At 35.2% G+C, this 26434-nt stretch overlaps 1 protein-coding gene across 4 annotated transcripts in view; it reads right to left on the bottom strand.

Moving 5' to 3' along the window:
- The window catches only part of WDR72 (WD repeat domain 72), a 102352-nt gene that overhangs the window by 17724 nt on the left and 58194 nt on the right, over nt 1-26434 (bottom strand). For all 4 annotated transcript variants that reach the window (XM_015638966.2, XM_015638965.2, XM_015638969.1 and 1 more), the window contains one exon: nt 24782-24893. In XM_015638966.2, the coding sequence (XP_015494452.1) occupies nt 24782-24893 (112 nt within the window). The remainder of the gene's footprint in view (nt 1-24781; nt 24894-26434) is intronic.

Here is a 26434-nt window from a genome sequence, read left to right as displayed (position 1 = left end):
GAAAGGAAAGGAAAGGAAAGGAAAGGAAAGGAAAGGAAAGGAAAGGAAAGGAAAGGAAAGGAAAGGAAAGGAAAGGAAAGGAAAGGAAAGGAAAGGGCTGAGGAGCACAGATTATTGCATTGCATGACTACTATTTACAGATGCATGAATAAATCATTAGAATGATTTAATCCCTTTTCAACCCTAGGATTATTAAAGTAAATAATCCACTGTTACAAAATAATGCAAATTTTGAGGTTGTATATCTGAGAATTTTCTTTTGGTCATGGTGACAGTTCTTAGGAAAAAGACCTGAATGAAACTAAAGCTGTTCTCATTTCTTTCTTACTGGAAACAAAATATATTGTTTTAGTAATCTAATAATTCACGTACAATGAAAAATTGTTACCAATATAGTTGATTATTCATTAGAGCAATGTGAGCTACATGTCAATGCATTGCCTTGACCCCATGGAGAACAACAGACTTCAATACATGCAAGTTTGTAAGCAGTATTTTTAAAAGGACTGAAAATACAATCTTACACTCTAGCTCTCCAAACTAAGATAGATAGAGTCTATTCTAAAAAGTACTTTTTAGAAAGGAAGCAAAAATTAATATTGTCAGAGAATAACATTTGACAGCAAATGTATTGTGAGAGATCCAAAGCACATTTAGTACTTAGAAGGTTAAAGACTCAGCTGTAGTGCTAGTTGATGAAAAAGTAGGATTAAGGCTTTAGTATGAGTCTTGACATGATCATGTTGTCTGCCTGCTGTCTTAAGCTTTGAAAAACAGCTGGGATCATCTTCTTATAAGCTCCAACTCAAAGATGTTTAAGCAGTTCCAAATCCAATTAAACAGAGGTAAATATAAGGAAGGGCCCTACTGAGCCAAATCATCTTATTTTTTTTAATGAAAACCAGCATAATTGCAGGTTACACAACTCCTTAATCTCACTTTAAACCTAACAGACTGCTGCCTTACAGTGCACATGGCAAGTCCAGTTAACCCAAGCATTCTATATTGCTGTGCTTAATTTTTGATCATTATCCTTTATTATGTTACTTGTAATCCTAAAATCCTATGATTGTGTCCAGATATTTGGCAAGGATTGTACCTGGATATACAGGGATTCCTCTTCTAAGAGTAATGGATTAATTGGATAGCACTGTATGACTAGTAGATGGTTTGCAGTGAAACTGCTGTGCAGTTTTTAATTTGTGAACTTCCTTCTCCTTCTGTGCACATCCTTTAAACAAATTGCCTTTTTGAACATTAGCAGAGTTGCTGGAGTAACCTATCTATTCTCACCCCTAACATGACAATGGATTAGAAATAATACTGCCCTTTAGAGTGGGCTGCTTACTAAAATCCCCTTCATAAAAATTAATGGAAGGTATGGAAATTTTATTTTTCACAGGGAATTGCATATTCAATTTAAAAGTGGCTATCTTACAAACATGACCCAATCAGACTATGATTACTTAAAGGCTTAGAGCATTAGAACCTTTAACTTTCCATAGAGTCATAAGATTTTTGAGGTGATCATATTGTACCAAGGTATGTATTTTTTACATTAATACATTTAATACCCTAAAAGCAAAAAACACACATAGGTAATCCTTCTACTTTGTCCTATAAATATGTACAAGGACACTCTCCAAGGATGAAAAGGCAAAATCTCATCAGGGACTACTTCAAATACAAGCTCCTCATGTCGGTTAGAGCAAGAAGGAAATTTAAATGATCAGGAGCGGACTGTTTGCAGTAGCTGTGTTACATTATGCATGATTCTTGGCTGCATAGGATTTAATTAATGATTTCCAGTTACATGGCTAAGATGTGTAGTGAATTGGTGTTTAGGGCAGCAAACTAATATCTCAGAGCATAATTTTGTATTTTTTCCTAAACACCAGTTACTGGGGGTTGCTTTCCCCTTTGTTATTTTGTGGCTGGAAATCATTTTTGTATGTATGAACAATAATTCTGGGCTTTGTTACAGAAGCATGAGTTTAGATTAATTTCAAGGCAGTTATTCTCCTGATGCAATTTAGAACAAAATTTGGACTTTGCTATTCTCTGAATTAATATGCAATATCTGTTGCTATGTGTAAACATAAAAGGTGCCTGTTGAACTGTGGGATGATACATAATTATATTTGTAATGAATGTGAATCATGTGCTCCAGTTACCACAAAACAGACACAGGTTTGAGATACAGGCCACCCACTTTAAGCACCACTGGATGTATCTCCAGAAAAGGAATATGGTATTCCCTCAAATGAACAGATAAGCAAGAATCTGTGAAGTACTTAATGGCAAAAGATGACAAATACTGCACCTTCACCTACACTCAGCCCTATTCTTCAGGCCATCAGCAAGACCTATGTGTAAGTGAACAAAAGAGCCTGGAGCCTCCCCTTTGAGACAGGTAATAAAGAGGCAAGACAAGCACCACAGGCACTTCCAAGAAGCTGGACGCCTAAGGAGGCAACTGTGCTCCAGAGGCTGTGTGACACCACATGTGTGAAGAATTAAAAGGCATGAGTCCAAAAAGTGCAGCTGATCTGCCTTGCCAGGTAAGACATTGTACAAGACCACGTTCTTACTGGAGTTAGGGACCATGGTGGGATAAAGAGCCAAGGACAAGAGCCATAAAGTGTGAGCTTTTCCATGATCTCTTTGATGTATTCAAGTGTCATGTATGTGTGAGGCAGAAATTTTCTAGGTGGAGAAGTGGCAGGATATCTTAAAATGTCAAATTCACTGCGCTTTGCTTAAATAAGATTGGTCAAATATAACAGGAGGATGCTGCTCAATGCTGCCAAACTTAAAAATCTATAATTAGTTCTGGTATTGCTCACTTTCAGCATAAGACTCAAGCCTCCAGAGGTATGAGGTTAAAAAACAAAAAAACAAAAAGAGAAGAAGAAGAAAAAAAGTTTTATTAGGTTCTTTTTTAATTTTTTTTTTTTTATGTATTAGCCTTCTTAGATGTTGAGCTTTTATTCCTCAGGAAGAATAATATGTGTAGAACAATAATTGCATACTATCACTTTGCCATATGAACTAGGACTTTTGGGGAAGAAACACACAAGAGACCATAACATTTTCCATAAAATTATGAGGGACAGTGAAACATTACATTCACTGGCTATATTTGAACTACCGTAGTAGCCAAATCACCGATTAGAATTTGATTTTTCATTGATGTCTGATCATTAGTTTCTTGTTAACTCCAAAAACAAACATTTCTATTACTTTTTTTTATTACACCTTGTGAAAAGTATCTGGAATATCTTTATTTAGGTATTCTGAAACTTAAGTCTACCAGGGTGTTGTTTATTTGTGCACATCTATATTCCAATTCACACACCGAAGTTTACACTCACTATAGGAAATCATACAGTCCTCCACAAGAAATTCCATATGGAAGTGTCCTATCAGTCTGCTGCTGATACTTCAAATTGTATTGCAGGTATTCTTCTCTTTTATTGGTTGATTTGTTTCTGTTCCTATTTCCTTTCAACTACCAACTTGTCTGCACATTCAGAGGTGAATCTAGGGACAGTCATATATATCCTTGTTCATATGGAAGGATAAAAACAAATTTAGTGTTTCAGGATACAAAACTGCCAGTTCAAGAGATCACTGAAGGTTGCACTCCAGCTTGTAAGATGAGTGAAGTGGAAATGCCAAAAGGGCTCCTGCACAAAAAAGGTACAAATGTGCAGCAGGACCTTGGCTGCAGTTTCAAAAGCACTGTGCAATGGCTGTAGCATAATTAACAGAAAACACAGCAGTCTTGTAAAATAAATCACAGAATGCTCACTCCCTTCTTCACCTCTGTGTTGACTAGGTGCACTTTTATAAAAAGCAATAGAGCTGCTCTTGATTTAGCACAATCTGAGTTTGGCCAAGGTGACCGAGATGAAGCAAGCAGTGTAGAAATTCTAATGGATACGTGAAAAGGATCAGAACAGATACTGTACAAGTAAGAATGATTTTCCATAACTACTTTCAGAACAGAATACAAGTTCACTTATAAATGGCACTCAGGAATCTGCTTAATCTTTTCCAAAATAACCCAAGTAAATTCTGGGCTTCAAAACAAAGCTTCAGACTTTTTATTCAAGTGATTTGAGACTGCATAGGTGCAGCACCACAGTGGAACTGCCTTCAATTGTTAATTAAATGCACTGAGCCCATTGAAGCTCACAGACACCTCAGTCTTCGCACATCCTTTATCACAAATGACAAATGCAGGCAAAGCCCTAGCCATAAACTGCTCCCATAACCCAAAGCTTTTCCCAGAGGAGAATAGCCTACCTCTGCAAGAGAGCTCCACATTTTTACATGGCTACAGAACTGCAAGAACTTCTGTGGCAGCATGTGAAAAAATAACTACAGTGCATGGGCCTGTTGGACTTCAAGAGGGTGCAAACAGATCTACAGCTGTGTAAGGCATTAGTACCTAGGGGTATTAATTTACTTAGAGACACTATTTTGCCTAGAAAATATGAAAGGCTAAAGAACAGATTGAAATAGTTCTCACAATGAGAAATGTTAAATTCAGTATTAAAAAAATGGGATTACTGCATTATTTACCACACTGTATTGTTATAAAAACATTACCTCCACCTGACACTTTTACAGTTGCATACACAGCTGCCACTTCAGGTTCCATTCCCAGGGAATTACTGATTCAGAACTAAAGGAAAGTGAAAATGTGTTTTAGAAGAACAAATTACTTGATTTGTTTTAGCTCATGAAGACAGCTTCAGAGTGCAAATGAATAGGCAGGGCTCACTTTCCTTCTTGTCTTATGTCACCTACAAAGCAGCTTTTTTTATTGGTTTCTTTGAGATTGCACCCTCTTCTGGATGCGTATTTATTCTCTTTACTTTTGACTTCTCAGGGAGCTTCACTTACCACTCAAAGTAAGTGGTAAGTTCCAAGAGGGGTTCTCCTTTCTCTTTGTTCATTTGGTTGGTACTTGTAAAGACAGGTCAATCTCATGTCAAATGTTTGTTAAAAGAGGAAGATGAAATTTATTTTTTCATTAATCTGTTAAGTAATGTTTTCTATGTATTTTTCTGTTCATTATGTGTATGCAAGTATTATAGTTGAATTGCTTCTCACTTTTAACTAGCAGTATTGCTTTTTTGCATTGAGCAATAGGATGCCATTCTCCACATTTCTTGAATCTAAAGTTTAGAACCTTTGAAGTGTTTTTATGACACTATGAAATATAACTTTGGTCCCTTCTGTACACACGTCTCCTGCAAATAATCTTTCATGGACATGTAGCATTCATAATATGTATAAGGAAGAATGATAAATGCCTTTTTTCACTTTATAAAGAACACTGAGATATGTGCTAGAATGTTTCACGAATGTTAAGACAGTGTTTCTCAAACAAACTATTGTGAATATTTATTGGACCTTGATTTTTATTTTTTTATTTGCCTGATAATAAAGGCCAGAGCAGGACTTGGGGTTTACTTGCATATGGCAGCACATGGCCATGTCTCTAGAAGATCCAGAGGGAGCACTGAGAACTCTCCACACAGCTCATCTGTACTAAAAATAGGTTCCTTGTTTGGGAGCACTGTGTGTAGGTAGAAGCAAACAAGTATGATATGTAAAATTACAGAATACCTGCAAGATACAGACGTTGCTTGTGAACATGAGAAACTCTGCATTTCAAACACTCACAGGGATAAATCCTGAATTTCATTAATACCAAATGGCTTTAACTTTCACTTTAAAATAGCCCAACCACAAAAACCCTTAATGTGCCATCAAGACTGTAATGTGTACAAGACTGTAAAGCTGAAGAATTTGTTAAAAGGACTACTGCACCATGTTACAACTCTCCCAACAAGCAGAATTTTAGTTTACCATAGTTAGAAGAAAACACTTAATTCCTACCAAATGCTATGCACACCTTGACATTTTACTAGTATACATTTTTTTCTCCCCTACTAGAAATACCCAAAGAGAAGAGCTGATAACCTTACTGAATACTAATTAGTGACATAAGGCAATTGACTACAGGTATTTGAAACACTAGAAATACAGTATGTACAACAGTTTGAATATCTACATGAATACAGTTGTTCAGGGTTTTTAAATATCATTTTAATTTACCACTACTTGTTCATAGCAATTTTCTTCATTTATGTACATATGATTGATCATATTTAAGACAGATACAAATTCTGTTACTTAAAGAATTTATTTTACAGCAGCATTTAAGAAACCATAAATTTATGACAGTATTACTAGAGGAAATCCATTTCTATGAAAGCTGTATATTTGCAATACATTGTTGAAGTATATATTGCATTAATACTTCACTGTGCTTCTAAACGTTAATATAGGTTATTTGTTTATTACTACGTCAAGGTTATTCATCATATGCAGTGTCAGAAAGCACAAGCTGACATCTCATATTGTCTGCTTCAAGGGCAAGACCAATGTGACCTTTGGCTCCTTCTTTTAAAAAGGATGAAATCATTCCAGAGGGATAATGCTGAACTGCACAGCTCCCTTTAAGAATCAATCTGCCATTTATGGTTTCCAATTTTCCATACTGTAGTATGGCTTGTTAAGATCTCATGGCTAATTTTCAAAGTTTAGTGTTCTAAAATTCCCCAAATATGTTTCTTGCTGCAATGTTATTTATGCTTCCTATTTCAACCATCACAGAATTAAAATTTCAGGTCACCAGTTCTTAATTTTGCCAGGGTGCTTCTGGATTCTGTTTGGACCAAAATCATGCTGGCCAGTGACTTCCTACATCTAGATCACATCTTGAATCAAAAAATATGTTGGACTCAATGTTTTTTTTTTCCAGGTTCTGTTATAATCTCCAAGAAAAAGCCTTCATATTTATTGACTTTTCTTGCTTTACCATGCTTCTAAATTCTTCTATATTCTGATACAGACGTGCAACTGAAGGTAGAAGATACAGTTACCAGTGAAAATGCATCAAAAATAGAAACAGTTAATAGGTAACCATGCAAAAAGTATGGGAGTGATAAAAATGAGAGGTCATCTGTTAACTACAGAGCTCTGCCTTCAGCTGCCTCTGTACCACACCAGGGGAAAGCAGATGCACAATCAAATAATGAGCTAGATGTGAAGCTACGTGTGTTTTTCACAAGGATGACAAGGCACCTCCATGATCTGGAATCAGACATGTTTGTACAGGCAACTCTTCCAACTTCATCAACCTCGAAGTGAGTACATTTTTGGAGAGAGAGGGATGAGATTCAGGTGTATTGGTAATTTTATTATCTGTGCGTGATACTGATTTCACTATAAAATTCGACCAAGGAGAATGCAGCATTCTTTGACCTAGCTGATAAAAGGTCAGAAAGCAATTTTGAATAATAAATGAGACCTGCTGACCTCATGACCCAAGTCTGGCAGGGTCAGCAGCAGCCCTCTCACCAGATGCTGATGGCAGATATACAAACGGAGACAGCTCAACTAATGAGCTTCCAGGATAAAGGTTTTAGATACAGTGACATTTAAGTGCTATGCAGTATATAAAATAAACTTACAAATAATCTGTGCCATAAAAAATTAAAGTGATATTTACAGTGAGGTACAATACTACATACTTTGTAATCTTCACTACAATGATTATTTTACTGCTTCTCCTAGGTGGCCATTAACCAGAAAATATAATACCTAACATTTCCTCTAAGGTCTTTTCACGCTTATATGGTTCCCATTCAATGGATGTACTTTGAAAAGACAGACATTGATAATGCTTTTGCTTGGCACCTCATTTAATAAAAGTCAACAAAAATTACTTTTAAGACACGTTTGAATTTATTTTATTTAAAGTCAAACCAACATATTTTTCCTAGTAAGTAAAAGACTTGCTTTAGGATATGCAACACCAAGAACTGTTTTCTTCTCATTGCTTCATGAACACTTCCACCCAGAAATGAGTTGCAGAGTAGATGGTTCATGAAGAAAAGAAGGAAGTGTGCTAGAATTCATTCACTCACCTACCTTATATTTCATTTCTGCAAATGTCTTATTCCATTCCAGACCTCAGAAACCCTGAGTTTCAACTTCACCCTGGATGCTGGGTCTGAGTTTCACAAACTATCATCTCATTTCTCAGGTATATTACCGCTGCTTGTTTGAATTTGTAGGAATATAACTTTATATTTATGCTCTGCACGAATTAGCAGAGCAAGGCCAAATTTCTAAATATCATTTTTGAGATCTGATTAGTAAGGAAAGATAATTGATTAGGTTCTCTTCATCTGCAAATAATTCACCGTGAATACAATTAACTACAGGAACCACAAAAATCAGCCTTTCTGTCTTAAAAGTCACTATTATTAACTCTATGGAAGATGTATTTTAGCCACTTACTGAAGTCTAGAGACTACATTAAAAATGTTACAGAAAAGTTCAATTCTGTGTTCCTTTGCATAACCAATTTTAACCTATACAACAACTGGTGTTTAAGAACTCAGAATAATTCAAATATTTTCCAGAGATGAAGGAAAAAATACTGTCCCATTTCATTGAAGGGGAATCTGAGACACCAGGTTACATGAAGAAATATTTTCTTTTAAACTTTCTGAAGTTTCAGCCTTTCGATTTAATTGTATTCCTGCATGTTCTTGAATTGTGAAAAAGGATAAGGAATGATTAGCTGATTTAATTTTGTCAAACAATATGTATACTTCTACAATATTATTTCCAATTTATCTCCTCTTTAGGATAACCAGCTTTTAAAATTACATTTATATTGTTAATTTTTCTTGCCCATCTCTAAGGTGTCCTCTATTTAAGCCACAGCTTTTCAAAGTCAGTGAAAGAGAACATGACCTCTCCAAAAGGCCTCCCAATCAATGTACATAATAAATTTGTAATATTTGGAGTGTTATTTACATTCTTCTTATATCTTCACAGTACATCAGCTCCTCTGAGTGCCACTGTACAACTTTTGACTGAAATGTTACCCCTGACATTTATAGATGGAATTTACCTACCCAGTGGTGACTGGCATACCACTAGGGAGAGAGCATCTGTATCCTTCTGATCCAGGGGCTGCCAGGAGCCATTTAGATCTTTTTAATCAGTGCTGATTAAGGCAAGTCAGATGACTACCCTCAAATTTATCACTGCCTCTAAAGACCTTGTAGCCGCCAGTAGCTTGGGTAGCTCACGCAAGGGATTGTCTTGGCCACTCGCCTTCCCTCTGCACTTGGGAGGACTTTGCAAGGGGAATTACACTCTGTCTCTACATAATCTATCCCAATTTTTCACTGAGTCAAGTGTGTGCACAGAATACAATTTTGGGACTTCAGTACTGTGTGTAGATACCAATTAAACTCATTGTTAGTGAACACAGCTTCTAAATGTTAGTGCATTCATTTAGGGAACCAGTAACAGTAACCAGAACCAGCTCCTGCACTCTCAGCCTGCATGCAATTGAAATAGAATTTGATTATAAATAGATTAAATTATAAAAGTTGCTCAAAAATCTGCCTGTCACTTTGCCTCATGTATTTAAAACAGTAGCTTCCACTACCAAGAAAGATTTTCTTTCTGCATCCAGTACATCACTAAAATGTACCCAGTCTTGCTGCTTTTGTCTTGCCACTAGACAATTATGTGTATATTGTTGTAAGTCTGCTAGATTTCCTTAAAAACATTACATCCAATCTGCCTTAAAACAGCTTCTCCATTTCATAGCTATGAAAGGAATTTTGGAAGTCAAGAGCTGCTGCTCACAGTAGCTTCATACCCATTTTCCCCCAAGACCAAACAAAGCTGTGCACCAGCAAATGCTTGTGCCTAGCAGAGTAAATATTCCATTACATAAATCAGCTGGACTTATGTTAATTATTTACTGGTGAAACATTGTGAATTCCTGAATCTGGAATTAGATTCAGGATTTGGAGGAACATCTCTTAATGAACACCTGAAAATCCTTTAATCAAAGAGAGAGAGGAGACTCAAGATCCACACAGTGGCATCACCTATGAGCAGAAATTCCATTTAGCTTTGCTCAGCAGGAGAAAACAAATGCAAATGACAGAGTGGATCTCAGTATAGGCTTACAAGGATATATGTACGGAAAGGAGAATCAGAAAAATTACTGTACCCAACTGTACCGTAATATCAGGAAATAATTCTCTTACAGAAAATCATCCTAGATAGGTACTACACACTAAAATTTTTAAACAAATCTAGCTGTGTTTTGATGTACCCTCTGTCCCTGCAACATTGTAGTGACAGCTAATGCATGGTGAGCTGCTCTTTTCCACTGCTTGTCCTGCTTTTCATGCAATACAGCACCACCATCCCATTTCATTTTTTATTCTGCACATTTATGCTGTGACTACATCCACCAAAAGACCCATTTTACCTCTGTACTCTAAATGAAGAATGTGTAAATTAGTACTGTTCACATGCTTTTCAGAGTGTACAATATTTATTCTTCTTAACCTGGAATAGCGTATTCCCAAAAGCAATTAACATGCCTTATGTTCTTTCCTCTCCTCCACCTAAAATCACTACAAAGAAATAGTTTTCTTTGAAAAAACTAGATCTTCATCTTGGTATGTTTTATCCAAATACAGGCCAAAAAATCAAAGCCCTAGTTGCCAGTCTTCTAGCAAAATTATGCTTGATAAGAGCCACATTCATGTATTCAGAACAGTTTCTGCTCTCTGTGGCTTTTGTTTTAGGAAATTACATATGCCACTTTTCCTTGAAAAGATTGTTTTATTCTGATTCTGAATGTGTACTACACTTCTGCAACTTGAATGAACTAATCAGCTGTGAATTCTCTAAGTAGAACTTGCACATTATCACAGTAATAAACATACCGTGATCATTTTTTTTTTTATTTCAAAGAAACAGTTTCTCTGCATATAAGCTCCAAAATGTCTAATAACCCAAAACATAAAGCTTTTACTTGTATTCTTGTTTAGGACCTTAATTACTACAACAGTTTTTGCAAGTGTTTTTTTATAAGTCATCGTATTTTCTCAGTCCTTAAACTTCACTTAATTTCAGTCTTCTCTTTTGAATTTCACTTGGGACAGGCTCACAAATCAGAGGCAAGGACGCACTGGTCTTCATATATAATTGTCTAAAAAGATAATAGGGATTTATACTTGTTTATACAGATTCCCTTTAATTTTTTTCTTTATACCAGGTAGCTTATTCACTGAGTAAAATCTAGTTTTCTTGCAGTCCATTGTATGCATGGTAGCTTTCAAATGTTACCTTTGCCATAGGATAACAAGAAAAAAAAATAGATAATCAAAGCCTTTGGAATAATAATTGGTAAAAAAAGCAATGTTTCTGATGAAAACAATTAGTTACAAGCACTATAAGTTGAAATTCAGTTCAGTGTTAAAGAGACAGTTTAGAAGCACATGGTACATTTATCACAGCTCCACAGACAAGTTATTGAGCTGTCTGTGAAAAACAGAGCCAAACAGGAAAGCTTTCAGCAGAAAGCAGTGGTTGAGGTCCTTGATTGATAGAGTTAGATGATGCAAAGCTGTCTGATGGCCTTTCTGCAAAATAAAGTGAAGGAACTCAAGGTCTTTCATGACGATCTCTGACCACAGATGAACAGCTACTTTATTACAGCACAGATTGAGGTTGCACCTTAGTCCATATTCTGCCACTTTTGGATGCACACGGTTAACTTTACCAACAATCCACTGTGTTTAACATAAGTGTCTGCCATCTTTATACGATTTTAAAAGGGTGGCAGATTGCAGTAGTTAAAAGCTTAACCTCTTTTCTATTTAACTGTGGTGATTGAAAAAATATAATCAGTTTTATCACAGGGTTCTTATTGCAGTGATAGGGCTGATTGTTCAGGGAGAAATGCCTCATTTAAAAGCTACAGCAAAATCCCTGCTACGCAAAAGAGCAAAAATCTACTTGTGCTGCCTCCCTCAGAAATGAACTAATTTATCCTTTCCAAAATATAAATCCTGTCTTCCTCATGACTTGGGGGCGGTTCTATTCTTAACTGATGTGATTCTACAGATATCATAGAATACATCCTTGAAAAGCCTGAGAATGATTATAGCACATTTAATTTTAGCAGAAATTGAATATTTATCACCATGTTTGTGATATTTAATAAACATTATTTTTTAGGAAAAGACTGCCTCATATGAATATGAAGTGCTTACAGCCACGTAAACAATCCTGACTTGTGGGGCACAATTCAGGCAAGAGCAGTGACTTCTCTTCACAGTGTGAGTTGAGGATTCTTTTGCCTGGGGTTCTCACAGCTGCCTGTGATTCACACTGGCTGAGGCTATACTGCCTCTTTCATTTGGAAGTCCACCCAGGAGCCAAATACTATACTATGACCCAGTCACTTCTACACTTCTCATGTTGACTGACATTTCCAATTTTAGAAAAGCAAAAAATTCCACAAAGAATTTTTCAGATTACATCAGTTTGATACTGGGCCATGTATTTTAGTTAAAGCTCCTATTAGCATAGTTGGCTAACGGGGTCACTAAAGCAACTTGCCACAAGTTAGTCTCATTCACTATCTTCAACTGTCCTTTGAAGAAAAGTATGTTTTTGGATATTTAAAGTACTTTCTCCTTAATTATAGGTCTCTCTCCCTCACTGACAAGGCCAAAGTAGTGTCCTGGACTAAACAATTGTCATAGACTCCTTTCAGATTAACTATTCTAGTGTAGTGCATTTTATATTTGAAATGCCTCAATTCATCCTGACATTCACTTGTAGACTTCACTCTGGGTTACTCTCCCAGTTCCAGTGCTCCACTGTGAGCATCCTCAGAGCAGAAAAAGTTACAGCAAAGCAGTAAACATCTCTCCCCAGGAAGTGTCTCAGTAAGCAACCAAAGTGTCATTGACTGCAAAAACCTCAGTTCCAACAAGGCCAGGTTCATGTCTTCAGACACTGTCTACAGAAATTATTCAGTTTTCTAACATTTTCTGTTCTGCAGTGATGAGTCTTGCTAATACCAACACATCTACTCCCCTATTCTTTGACAGCCTTGGTTTTAAAGTCAGTGTTAATCACTACTCCCCAAACTCTTTTTTTCAGAATAGCTTTTTCTTTCCATTACCTTAGTTTAATATTTACTTTAGAGGCTGCTGCCTAAATTGTCTGGTTATGGAATTCAGTGTGTCATCTATCAAAAGAGTGACAAGAGGAAGCCTGCCCTGAAATTCTGACTTTTAAATTCACAGAACTGCCTAGCTTCTTTTTCATGGTTGAAGTGGCATACAGATACTATGACCTATATACTCAGCTTTCAACCCAGTTATTTTACCATTTTTACAATAACATACATGAGTAGCAGTTTTAAATTGTAACATTTTAAACATCTCAGTTGATATTATTTGGCTGGATCTATTCTGACGGCTGGCACAAATGCTGCAAGTCTTGCAGGACTTCTATGCAAAATGAGATTTACAGAATTATCTAGGTTTTTCCTCCTGTATCATATAAAAGACTCTTCAGCACAGTACAACCCCATAAAAAAGAAGATGCTCTCAGTTTCCTGGGTTTGATACTGGTGGAACAGAGTTGAGGAAAATGAACACTGAGTGCTGTCAGTAGAGACAGGCACTGAGAAATAAAAAAATATTTCATCTTAAACTTTAAACTGATATTACTTGTTTGTAAACACAAAACTGTAAACAACTTCTAAAGCATTTAATATCTCAAAATAGTCTCTCTGATTAACATTAGGAACACTATGTTTTGACATACTAGAGGCTGAACTATGACAAGGACTGCTTTATTATACCTTGATTGCATAAGTTCAATCTTGAAATAAAAAACCCTTTAAAAACAAAACACCATGTCTGGTTCATATAAATAAAGGTGTTTTAAAAACATGTATTGACTTTTCCATGTTATTAAGCTTTTTAGATTAATCCAGTTGTTAAATGGTTGTTCTAGTAACTGGCCTGTCATCTGGAAATGTTCTTAGATTGTTTTTTTGACAGAATGTCCCTGCAGAAAGTTGGGCAGTGTGACACAGAGAGCACAGGTTTGCCTATCACACTGATTACTTGATGTAATAGTAAGCAAGCTTAAGTGAACTGTGTGTCTTCAATCTTTCCAATCACTTAGGGATGGGCACCAGAGGATACCATCCATCATCCATGGCCTGAAACATATGGTGCATCAGCAATCTTAGGCTGACCTAAATGATAGTAAAAGCTGCTATGCTGTTCACAATAAGGAATTGTTGTCCACTGAATTACAGGATTGTGATTAGATTGCTAACATGGCCAACTTGATGTATAAGTGAAGTGTCCAGGAAAGATATTCCCTAGGATCCTTTGAAGATTAATTTATACCCTTGAAATGTGCACCAATCACAGAATGAAAAAATATGTCAAGGTATTTTTCTTGTGAACAAAAAAAGCACTGCAGTGGTAACAGCTATTAATTTATTTTTGGCAGTTTTAGCCAACAGAATTCAATAAACAGTGTTCTTAAATGTTTTTGTTTTGTTGCAAGATTTTTACTCCTTGACTCCTAAAAGCACTGAGTTCTATAACGATAGCTTTTATAAGGGGGACAATTCCCCCTCATATTCTATTCAAAAATCTCATAAAGATTTGTCTAAGTATTACACAAAGGCAGCAAGAAAAAGACTGAAAATTCTTCATTTTGTATTATTGTATTACCTGGTAATGGACATATAAACATACTGCAAGATTATGTAGCTGTTTTTAAGATAAAAAACCTACACATCTGACCACCGATCCCAAAATTATCAATTTTGTCTCTCCATAAATCAGATTATGCTTGTCATGTTATTCATTCATCAATTTAGGAAAAACCACCCATATCACAGAGCTAAGGCTTCAACTGCAATATCAACTTTGGTGTGACTCAGGTCAGGGGGCAGCAAGGAAAGGGGGAGTTATTATTCCAGACTAGCTCTATCCCTTAAATCCTCTTTAGGAAGTAAAACACAGAGTGAAAAGCACACTTTGGGAAGCACGGACAAAGAGTGAAAATGAAAATTATCATATAATAGCTATGAGCTGTATTAGAACATAACTAAAAATCAGCATACATTTGTGCTGAGCATTCAAAAGCCAGTTTACTCCAGGCTGAGGGAAATTACTCCCTTATAAGACATGGAACTTCAAAGAAATTGTTTTGCAAATATGTCTGCTATATGCAATTTTCATGAGAAGACTGGAAACAATGGTCTTCTCTGCCCTATCTGCCAGTCTATTTTTCTTTTGTGACTTGCTTTGCCTTTCCTGGAACATGTGAGGCAGATGTGCCTGTTGTGCCTGTTAGCTCAGACCTTCTGCTGGTGCTTTTGCTTTATTTCTGGTGTGCTTGTCACCAGTGGAAATCCTTAACCACATACAAGTCCTATTTTAAACCATTCCTAGCCATGCAACTAAACCATTACATTTCATTACATAAAAGCACAGGTTTAAAGTCATGGACTTTTTTTTTTTTTTAAGCTATTCCCCAATATAATCTGCTGACAGAAGTGTAATTCATATAATATACTATATATCACACCTTGACACAGATAACAATGGTCACCAGTGAAAGGGGCTCCTATTGAACCTCTCAAGGGGACATACTAATTAAATAATAAATTCTTTCCTGTGCATTGAGAATGGCCTTAATCTGCTAAAAATATCTGAGACACACCTATTAGAATGATCTGCCTAAGATATCAAAATGCTACTTTTCACTGGAAACACAAGCTAGGAACAGTGACTTTAACTTATATAAAAAAATATATTGCCTTTTCAGTCAAGATAAAGACTTCTGTTCATTGCCAGCATTAAAACTGACAGTTTTGTGAGATGCAAAACCCTGACAGCACTTCATGTCTAAAAGAAATAGAAAAAAATTAGCATTAGCATATTGTTAGTACATTAAATTGAGCTTGCATGCTTTACATTATGTCAGATAGGTGTTGCTTCTCTCTTTTTACACTTCTGAAGAAAAAAGGAAAGGAAAAAATAAACCCAAAACCTATTCAGATAAAAGGATGGTAGAGAGAAAATAATAGAGCAGACAAGCTGTTAATTATTCTACAGGAAATACTTCCTGGATTCAGGCTCCTACTTCACCCTCTTCACTAGGCTATCTGAGCATCTCCTAGTAGTGCAGCAGGTGATGTGACCAACATCCATCATATGAGAACAATACAGGCACCTGGTCTTTAGGGAATTAGTGATACATATCTTAAGTGTATTATAAGTTGGATTTTTCCAAGAGTAGGGAGAAAAAATTGTTCTGCTGAAACAGTGGAATTTGACAAAAAATTTCCTCAGATACATCAGAAAGGTTTTTGTATTCTTTAACATTTGAATAGTCATCCTTACTAACAATGCAATTGGAAAACTAGATGCTGAAGAAAGAATACTTGGTGGACATAACTTTGGTCTCTTAAAATAAAGCATATAGTGAAACATTAAATATGAACCAGTCATGAGAGAATACTGAACAACTTAAGTTTCAGAATTTGGGAGTCATTGTGTGCTGGTTGGCTTTGTGCACCATGCAAATATGAAATACTATTTCTATTAATGATGCTCATTGGCTTTGAAACAACACTAAGTTTATTTATATAACAAAGAGAAATAGATTATGCACACAAGACATGAAATACAAATAGATGCATTAAGCCTTCTAAAAATGTGTACAGGTGCAGAAGTGCATCCAGAGATGAACACACTGTCCATCCTGAAATTGAACAATTCTGTTGAGATACATTCCAATGGTGATGGATATATATATGTACCTCCAACTGGTTCAATATTTTCTTGATAACCTTGGTAGCCAAAAAAGGATTCTTTTGAGCTATTTCCATTTTTTGTTTGCCAAGACAGATATCTTGATCTCATTATTAGAAACAAGCACTGTTCAGTTGTGTTAATCTGCTGTGTGTTAGCTGAGGCTCTCTACTTCCATACTAGTGATGACTTGTATAAATAAAGTAGTTTTACCTTTCAGCATGATTTTCACAAAACGCATAATGAAAAATTTCCATCTTACTGAAAACTATTAGAAGCAACTTGAGGTAATTTCTCTTTTTCTGCAAGGTTTTTTTAAACAAACAAAACTATTAAAACATTTAAGTTGTCTTACTGCCAGATAATATTAGCAATACTGTTAGTTCAATATTTGCATGATCTTAATTTTATAATTTCCTTCCAAATAACGTAGGTGAGTCTGTTATTCTGGAATTTCAGGACAGAAACCTTTCAAATATATATAGGGTAGGATCAGGAACCAATTCTGCATCTCCTAAAAGTTAAAAAAATATAAGAGGCAAAATTCAAATATACCTTTCTTCATAGACCATTAAAAAGAATCCGTTCAATAACATGTATTCCAATTTCATGACAGAAAACTAAACAAAGCATGACAAAAATTAACTGCACACTGCAGATTGTTCTGCCTTCCCTACAGCCCAGTACAAGCCATAGGTAACTGCAGTCAAAATGTCTCAGAAAGATTTTATTCCCCATGATAAGGAAAACTCAGGCAACAGGGCCTGAAGAAAATATTGCCAAACTCCTGCAAGCCTTTTTCAAGCATGGCAGCAGTATAATCATATAACATGGAGAAGGGGATCATCTCTTTATCCATGCTGTTCTGAACCACTCCTTTCTCAGAAAGGCATCCATCCAGCATCTTTCTAGGGTAGAATCTAAGTCCTTCCTACCCTTTGTGTACCCATAGTATCCTACAAGAATATCAAATGGCAAAGAAATTAATGAAAACTGTATCAGGAGGTGGGAAATTACACAACTCAAAGCACAGAAAAACTCCAGATGGTGTCTTATAAATATGAACAAGGTATTCTGATACTGTGTTGCTACCTATGGCTGTTAGCACAGAGCTCAGTTCCAGTGTTAATTATGGATTATACACATTAGTACTTCTTCCCCCACCTCAACCTGCTTCTCATAACAGAGCCATCTAGAAAATCACCAGCTTTGCAAGGACTATTTACACAAAAAGTTCTAGGAGAAGTGCTAGAATTTAAGTACTCTACTTTTTCTATTTTAGTCATAAGATTTTACAGAAGCTGAGCAAAAAAGGACAGAGAAATAGGGAAACATCACTAAGGCCTATGTATTCCTTAACAGTGTAGACAATAAAAAGGACAGAGTCTGAGCAGTTAGAGGTTGATCATTATTGAGTTGAAATAGTAGAAGGATGAACTTCAAAATATATCCTAATCAAGGGGAACACATCAGGTTTTGTTCTACCTTTGTGAATGAAATTAACACTATATTGTACAGACACAAATTGATTAAAAAGGAGACTATGACAAACAAGAAATTAAAATGTTACTTTGTAACTTACACACTTATTTCTTATAGAATGTTCACATGTCTTCCAGTTTATTTGGTGTTTATTTGACCCATGGCTCTGTGAACTAAATTAGTCACAAGAAATCCAGGGCTCCAACTAAACTATAAGGATTGCAGATTATATAGTCTGAACACTGTGTTGAAGTAAGAACAATGATAACAAGGAGACATTCAGACTAAGGAAACGAGATGCAACAAGGAGTGGCTCCTCAAAAAAACCCCAAACTAAACAAACCCAAAACCCAACAAAAGAACAAAAACAGACAAAAAATCCCCAAAACAGTAGTAGACAGTCTTAGAGGAGACCAAGTAGCAGGGAACATTTGCAGCTCCTTCACTCATTATTTTGAAGCTCCAAGTCCAAATCAGCTATGAAATCTAAGATTAGCACTGCACTTTGCCTCACCAAATGACCTAAATAAACAAGAGGCTAAAAATGAACCAATAATAATTTTATGTCTGTATTGCCAGCTCCTCCTCTCCCAAAATATTTACCTTTAAAGATTTAAATAGAGCATTAGAGATTCTCTGCATTCAGTAAACACTGACAAAAGCACATAGAAACCAAAACTGACTAAAGCTTATTGTGCATTTGAATTTAGAACATATGTCATCCTTATGCCTCCTTGACCAGTGAATCCTATCTTTCCTAATGTTTTGTAGGAGTCTGAGATGGCGCCTTTAGAATTTGATTTTGTGTAAAAATACACACCAAATCTGATTTCTGCTACATTAAGGAGTCCTCTGGTAAAATATATGACGCATGGAATGAAATAAACTGTAGTTCTAGAATGAGTCTTTAAGCTTACTTCCTTTAGTACTTGACCACTAATATTAAAGACTACTGGATCAAACTACAGTTTTAATTGAATATCTAGGACATGATACAGTAGTATAGTTAAACTGCAAGTTAGATGCTAAAATACAGCATTGATTTGTATTTTTTTACTGGAAATATTTGTAATATGAAACTAGGATACAATACACTCATTTTTAATGCATATTCCATACAGAGGAAAGCTACTACTGTCACAAGCTTATGCTCAAAGTCCATTCATCAAGTAAACGTTAGATTAATTGGTTTGCTGTTTCTCAGTCTAAAATGAGATTACAGATTAATCTAATTCTCATTAATAGTGCTGAAATGTTGATTATAAAATTCTTACACTGCTTATTGCTAATGCACACACACAAAACTGGCCAGCCACAAAATTTTTAAAATAGCCTGCTGTCTAATAATTTCATGAATTGTTACATATAGGAACTTGCCCAAATATCAGTTCCACCTAAAAACTTTGTTTTATTGAACGAAACGTTTTCACTAATAAGACGACCAGATTGAATAAAGAAAAGAAATTTCATTTTGGAGAAAATGTTTAATATTGTCATGATATTTGAATTTTTAATTATAAAAGTATGATTTTTTAATTATGTCATGTTTAGTAAGTGCAATCTATTTGTCCTAATGCACTTTTTCCTAAGAAATTTAGTTCCTCCAAAGCAATAAAACCTTGAAACATAGGATAAATCACCTTGGGTTTCCTCAAATATCTGCATGTTAGAAAAAAAAGAACATTTCTGAGCTTAACAGTTTATAAAAACCTAACACTATATTTACACCCCAAGAAGTTTCTTCCCCAGCATTCAGGCAACAGAAGTTTTCATCAAAATTTTGTGTAACTTCCTTGGTGTCCAGTGATCCAAATGGACTAATGCTCCAGGTCAGGATTATTTTTTGGGACTTTGTATATTTAAATACAGAGTCAGAATGTGTGTCTGGGCTAGAACAAAAAAGGCAGTAGGGTTGTAACAAGATGGCAATATGAATGACTATATCAGAGACAGAACAACCCTTCCCTTTGGCTGCACTTCCTTGACAAAACCTTCAGCCTTAGCAAGAAGGCAAGGAGTTTCATTTGCTATATAGAAAGACAGGCAAAGAATTACTTCTTAAGAGCTGACATTAAAAAGTTGTCTGTAACTGAACAGATTTCTGAAACCCTGACAATGGAAGTGCTTAAAGCCCTGTGCTGCAGGTCACTATTCCTCTCTAGTGCACAGGAGCTGTTGTACCCCGCCTTTCATTGATTTACCATTACTGAACGGATTCCTCATTTTAACAAAACATATTGTTATATTCCAGATAAGTCTTTGACAATTCTTTACACTAACCTATGGAATTCAATTGCCACCATTAATTTCACTCTGGTATTTATCAGCAGAAGCTTTTTTCCTGCAAGAACCAATTTATTTAATTGAATAGTTTAAAGGGCTCCAAAACCACATACAAAAGATGAGGTTATAGCTAATAGCTTTCAAATACACTTAAAAGCTTGAATCATTAGCAGTTGCTTAAACTAGGAATTTTTAAGTGCAAGCCAGAATTTATTGCAAACTAGTCTTAGTATTGTGATTTTCCTCATTTCATTTTTTTCACAAATACAGGAGGCAGTTAAAATATTATGATGTATTTAGGAATAAAACCTTTGCTGTCCTTCTACTCTTCCAGTTTTTGGCATTCCTGGAATATCACATGCATCATTTCCTCAATGTATTATCTGAGTTTAAGTTCCTAAACACATTTATCCACACAATTTTCTTAAAAGGTAAATAAATCCAGTTCTTCACATTTTACAAAAAACTGAGGCATGTAATCCCCGAAGAATTGGAATGCTGTAATGCTGCTCCAGATAAGAAATTTTTGGCTCCCTATGCCTTAGAAGAAACAGGCATGAAAGGATGGCACATGGGAAACTGCTTCAGTGCAGTAGCTATTGGGAGATTGCAGTCCTTCACACAAAATCCACCTGGAGGTTAAAGAATCTCATTTCTAGCTCTTAACCAAGCAAATATTTTGATATTTCCATGAAAATGGAAAAAATTTTCTGTAGATGGGCCACTGCTCAATGCCCTGGGGATAAGAAATGAGTTACCACTGAGAAAGATACAGGTCCAGATCTAGTTCAGGAGGGAATATCCAATTTCTTTGTGTCCAATCAGTGGGCTAGGGAATGACAACAGTGGTATTATTCCCACACTTCCTCTGATCAAAGAAGTTCTGCACGTGACTGGATATGGATTAGGCATGTATGTCATAAGATCAAACACTACAAATGAAAAATGAATGCCAGCATAGTTCCTCTTAGCTTTATGCTAAATGGATATAAAAGTAGATAAATAAATTTTTAAGACATGAAAATCACTGCCTCTGACTCACAAAAGTGGAAAACAAGACCACACTGACAACCTGTTAAATGGTACTATTAACCTGAGATTATTGGTGTGTAGAAAAAGGCAAGAAGGCATAAAGTCCAATATGCTTTTTCAGAATTATGATGAATGTCAAAAAAATTAGGGAAAACTTAAGCTTCTTTGAAGAACTGAAGAAAATCCTGCAGAAATCAATAGTAAGATTGCTATCAATATGTTTGGAACAGATCCAAAATTATTATCTCTGACATTAACGCAAAGAAATTGCAGCTGTTTGCATTTATATTTCCTTTTAGCAAGAGTGGAAGAATGTACTAGGACAGAACAGAGTTAACCCTTTCTCTGGCATGCTTCACATGCACAGTTTGGATTTTTTTAAAATTCCTTATCTTAGTTTCTGGAAAAAAATATGAGTTTGGTGACTTGGATTTTTTCTTTTGTTTGTGTTGTGGTTTTGTTTGTTTGGGATTTTTTTATTCAAAAAAGCAATTCTGTCTGTATGGAACCACAGAAAAATATGACATTTTAAATTATTAATCAAGTGAAGCTGTTGTCTACATCTGATCACCCTTAACCATGAAAGAACGATGCAGGAGCTTCAAAGGAGTAAGGACCTTTCTGACAAAAAAAACAAACAATTACATAATATACTATAAACTTTAAAGATTAAAACTGAATGGCAAATTCTGAAAGTTTGTTTTTAAAATAATGTTTGGTTTTGGTTTTTTTGGTTTTTTGAAAAGTTTTTTAAAAAAGCTCCTACTCACTTCAGTGGAAATGTGTTGAGTTAAATTAGATTAAGCATCTCTAGATCTAATCTACTAATTCCAATTAAAGAAAAATGCAATAATGATGGCAGCCAGGATTCAGATTCTTTTAGTTTGGATCAGAGAGTACAAGGACAGTCTTGAACTATAACTTAAGAACCTGAAACAATATTTAACCTTTACCTTGATATTGCACAAGATGCCAATAATATACTCTATAACCCATAAATAGAGAGTATTTAATAAAATATGACATACCTATCAGATAAATTACTAAATTCAGACATATGTACTTGTCTTAACAATTACTCTGGTTGTGGGCTTACTCTTGCATGAGTTTTTAAGAATTTCTGCATATCATTACAAGCAAAAAGTAGTTACACTCGTTCATCTACTAGAAATCACAAAAAGATTTGTTCAATTCTCTGTGAACTCATGAAGTTTTACAATACATATGACAAAACCATACAAGCCAAAACAAGAATACTTCTGCTATTTACATACTGTGATAAATAATGCAACAAACATGAGTGGAAATGAGAAAAAAGTCTAATATAATATTAAATACCATGCAAAATCTCTTTTACAATCTGTTTCCATATGTCTATGGTATGTTTTCTACCTCTTTCAGAATACATTAAATTCTGAATATGTAAAACAATCCACTCATTTTTACAGCATGTATTTATGTATTTCAGATCATGAAGTATGAAAAAGTCCTAGCCAGTGCAAATGCTTGTGCATACTGTTCTCCTAACAAATCAATTTTCTAGTTTTTTTGAATAACCATCAAATAATTGAGTTAAGAACAAAATGACAGTAAAAAGCATCTGTTACTAGACATATAAATAAATCCCCTTTCAGAGAGCAGAAGTAACTCTCCTGAATTTATTACTTGTTTCAAACTTATTTAGAATTAAACATCAACTGTCTACTAGAATCATATCAGCACTTTTTATGTAGCAGAAATGTTTTTTTTATCTAGTACAGAAAGTTTTGTAACAAACCCAAATATCTAAACACATTTGGATTTTGGAGACATCTGCATTTGCAACTTTCAGTTAGTTCCATTTAAGCTAGAAATCTCTGTCAAAATACTTCATTGAAATACACCCTGAAAATTCAGGAAATTGGAAATAAAGTCCACACGTGAATTTTACAGCTGGGGCTGCTTTAGTTACAATGTACCTGGAGGCAAACCACATGAACAAAATGATTCTAAACAATCTTCAATGTAAGCAAAGTATAAACTCATATATGGCAATTAGTGGAAGTGTTTTGCATTTCAAAATTATAGAGACACATCTTTGTATTGTGGCCTGAAGCAAGTATCACTGATCATTTTTAGTATGCTGGGACAAGGATATTGGTAACAAATTTTCATGACAGACACACACACTCAATGAGATAATAAATTAGTTTCCCAAGTGAAGGCTCACTAATAAGATTGGATCTAAAATTTAGGTCACTTAATTTTAAGACTCAGCTAATGGGGTAAAAAAAAAAGTATAACTTCATAACATAAATTCAGGTTCAATCTTTTTTACCATAAACATTAGCACCATTGTAAAGTTGCAAAGAGTAAGCTTCTTGTGAAATGAAATGATCTAATTGTAAAATGCATTTGAGATCTCCTTGCTGGGAGGTTATTTCTAAAAGAAAAATAAAATATTCTGTATTACATTATGAAGTTATAAAATTTAAGCAATTAATTTTTAGTGCTGTGTAAAGTCTGATGTCACTGGAAAGATAAATTTGTAAAACTTCTTTACAATATGATTTATTGATCCTGTATCAAACACGGTGCTTCTTTTATTTGCAAATACCAGACCTATTATACAATCAAAGAAACTTTACCTTTTCTTCTTTAGTATTCAGAGGTGATGAGAGTGTGAAAGTCCTTTAGCTCCTTGACAACTATAAAAGGAAATTCCTAGCCTGATAAGGTTAGAAATAGGACATTTAGCCTGTCACACACAGAAATAAAGTATTGTGAACTTATACTCCCAGCTTATTCTGATTACTAGAAGAAGTTCTTTTCATATAATATACCAACAAATTTTCCACTTACAAGGCAAATAAAATTTTCTGAAAGGAATGTTTTACAAGGTCATGTAGTGATAGAACAAAGGGTAATGTATTTAAAGTGAAAGAGGACAGATTTAGCTTAAATATAAGGAAGAAATTCTTTATTGTAAAGGTGGTGGGGCACTGGAGCAGGTTTCCTGAAGTTGTGGATGGCCCATCTCTGGGAGTGTTCAAGACCAGGCTGGACAAAGCCTTAAGCATTCTGGTCAAGTGGAAGGTGCTCCTGCCCATGGCAGGCAGTTGGAACTGGATGATTTTTTAAGCCCTTTCCAACCCAAACCACTCTATTATTTTTAATATATTGCAAATCCCTCTTCTCCAACTTTGTCAGTGTCCAAAACTTACCATTTCCATTCTCTACTATGGCCAGTGGTTCTCTGCAAACTGTCGTCTTTCTCAAGGGATTAATAGTCCTTTGAACTTCTGCCAGCAGCACTGCTTGCATTGCCTCAATAATCTGTCATAAATGCAAATTATTATTGGATGATATCAGTACCTCAATTATTTATCTAAGTATTAGGATATTTTAACCAAGTAGCACGAAATCTGGAGACTGTCCTGGTGAATGTCAATAGAAAGTCAACACATATTAATAAGTCTTTCAGACAGGGATAATCATGTGCCTCTACATACACATTGAGAAAAAAAGGTTAACTAGATAGCAATAAAATAGTGTAAGTTGTCAGTCAGGACTGCTTCCCAATAAACATTCATTTTCTTTAATGTCAAATCTAAAACCAGTCACCTTCTGCCTCCTTGACTTCAAGGATAAACAATTACTAACAAAATATGCTAGGAAAGCACAAGACGATAATGGCTAATAAGTATTTTCATTCTCTTTTCCTGATGCATGCAAAAGTGCTTGATAGACTGAATAATGACCTTGTTGTCTTGGGGTGACTTGGTTTTGACTTTTTTAGAATTTTTGGCATCTAATCTCTCTGATAAAATTTAAGGAATGTTTTGTTATTAGTGGTGATGCTCTATTCCTCTAGCTTAAACATAACACCCCACATTTTCTGTTTAACATGGAGAAATACCATTCCTCAAACTTATCTTATGCAAAAGGAACAGCTACTGGAGTTGTGAGCAGCCTGTAAATGGCACTTGCAGTAGTTGATGCACCTCATGTGGGCATTGGGACAATGCAGTGTGAAGACTGTCTGACAGAGCAAACCCTTCCCTTCTTCTGTAAAAAGGTGTCATAAGAACTAAGGATATTTAAAGATGTAAAGACACTTTAAAAGCACACAAACACCTTAGACAAAAGACCCCAAACCTTTGTAATTCTTAGTCTAAATTTAAGCTTGGTGCACCTTCTTTGCATTTGGTATTTCCTTCAAAAAAAGAATACAAGTTTTCCCATTTGGGAAAGTATTCATTCTCAAGTACAAAAAATTTTCTGAAAAACAGGGTGAACTAAGGTTTCAACCTCAACTTACGTATTAAATTGAATAAAAAACTTTAATATATTTTATTATATATTTTAAGCTTATATCCTACTTATATTATAAAAAAGCTATTAAAATATTTGTGTTTCACATTAATTGAAGATGATATGCAGGATCCTTCAAACTGGATGGAAGAGAGATCATTTCAGCTCACTAATCGAGTACCTGTTCTCAAAAATATCTCTAACTGCCCTTGTAAATTCAAATGATGAAGTGCAACAAAGGCTCTGGGTGTCCTTTGTGACAAAATCCTTTATTGTAGATAAATATACCATAGTCAGGTCCTCAATGTAAAAGTTCACTGCAAGTGAACCCAGCCCTACGTGATTCAACATAGCACAAACCTTCATCTTGTTATAATAGAACTTTATTTTACAGGGGACACCAAAGGCAGTTTCCAGCTCCTCACATCTATACAGCCCTGAGCTTTGGGGATTACAGATCCTGACTTTGCAGCACACTCTTACAATATATCTACAATAATTAAGAAAGAGAAGGAAACACAGGCATGTTTTCATTGTCCTGGGGAAATTTTTGACAAAACAAT

Source organism: Parus major, chromosome 10, assembly GCF_001522545.3.
Source record: "Parus major isolate Abel chromosome 10, Parus_major1.1, whole genome shotgun sequence".
Classification (NCBI taxonomy): domain Eukaryota; kingdom Metazoa; phylum Chordata; class Aves; order Passeriformes; family Paridae; genus Parus; species Parus major.
The sequence above is the reverse complement of the archived record's forward strand: the minus strand, read 5'-3'. Positions and strand labels throughout refer to the sequence as shown.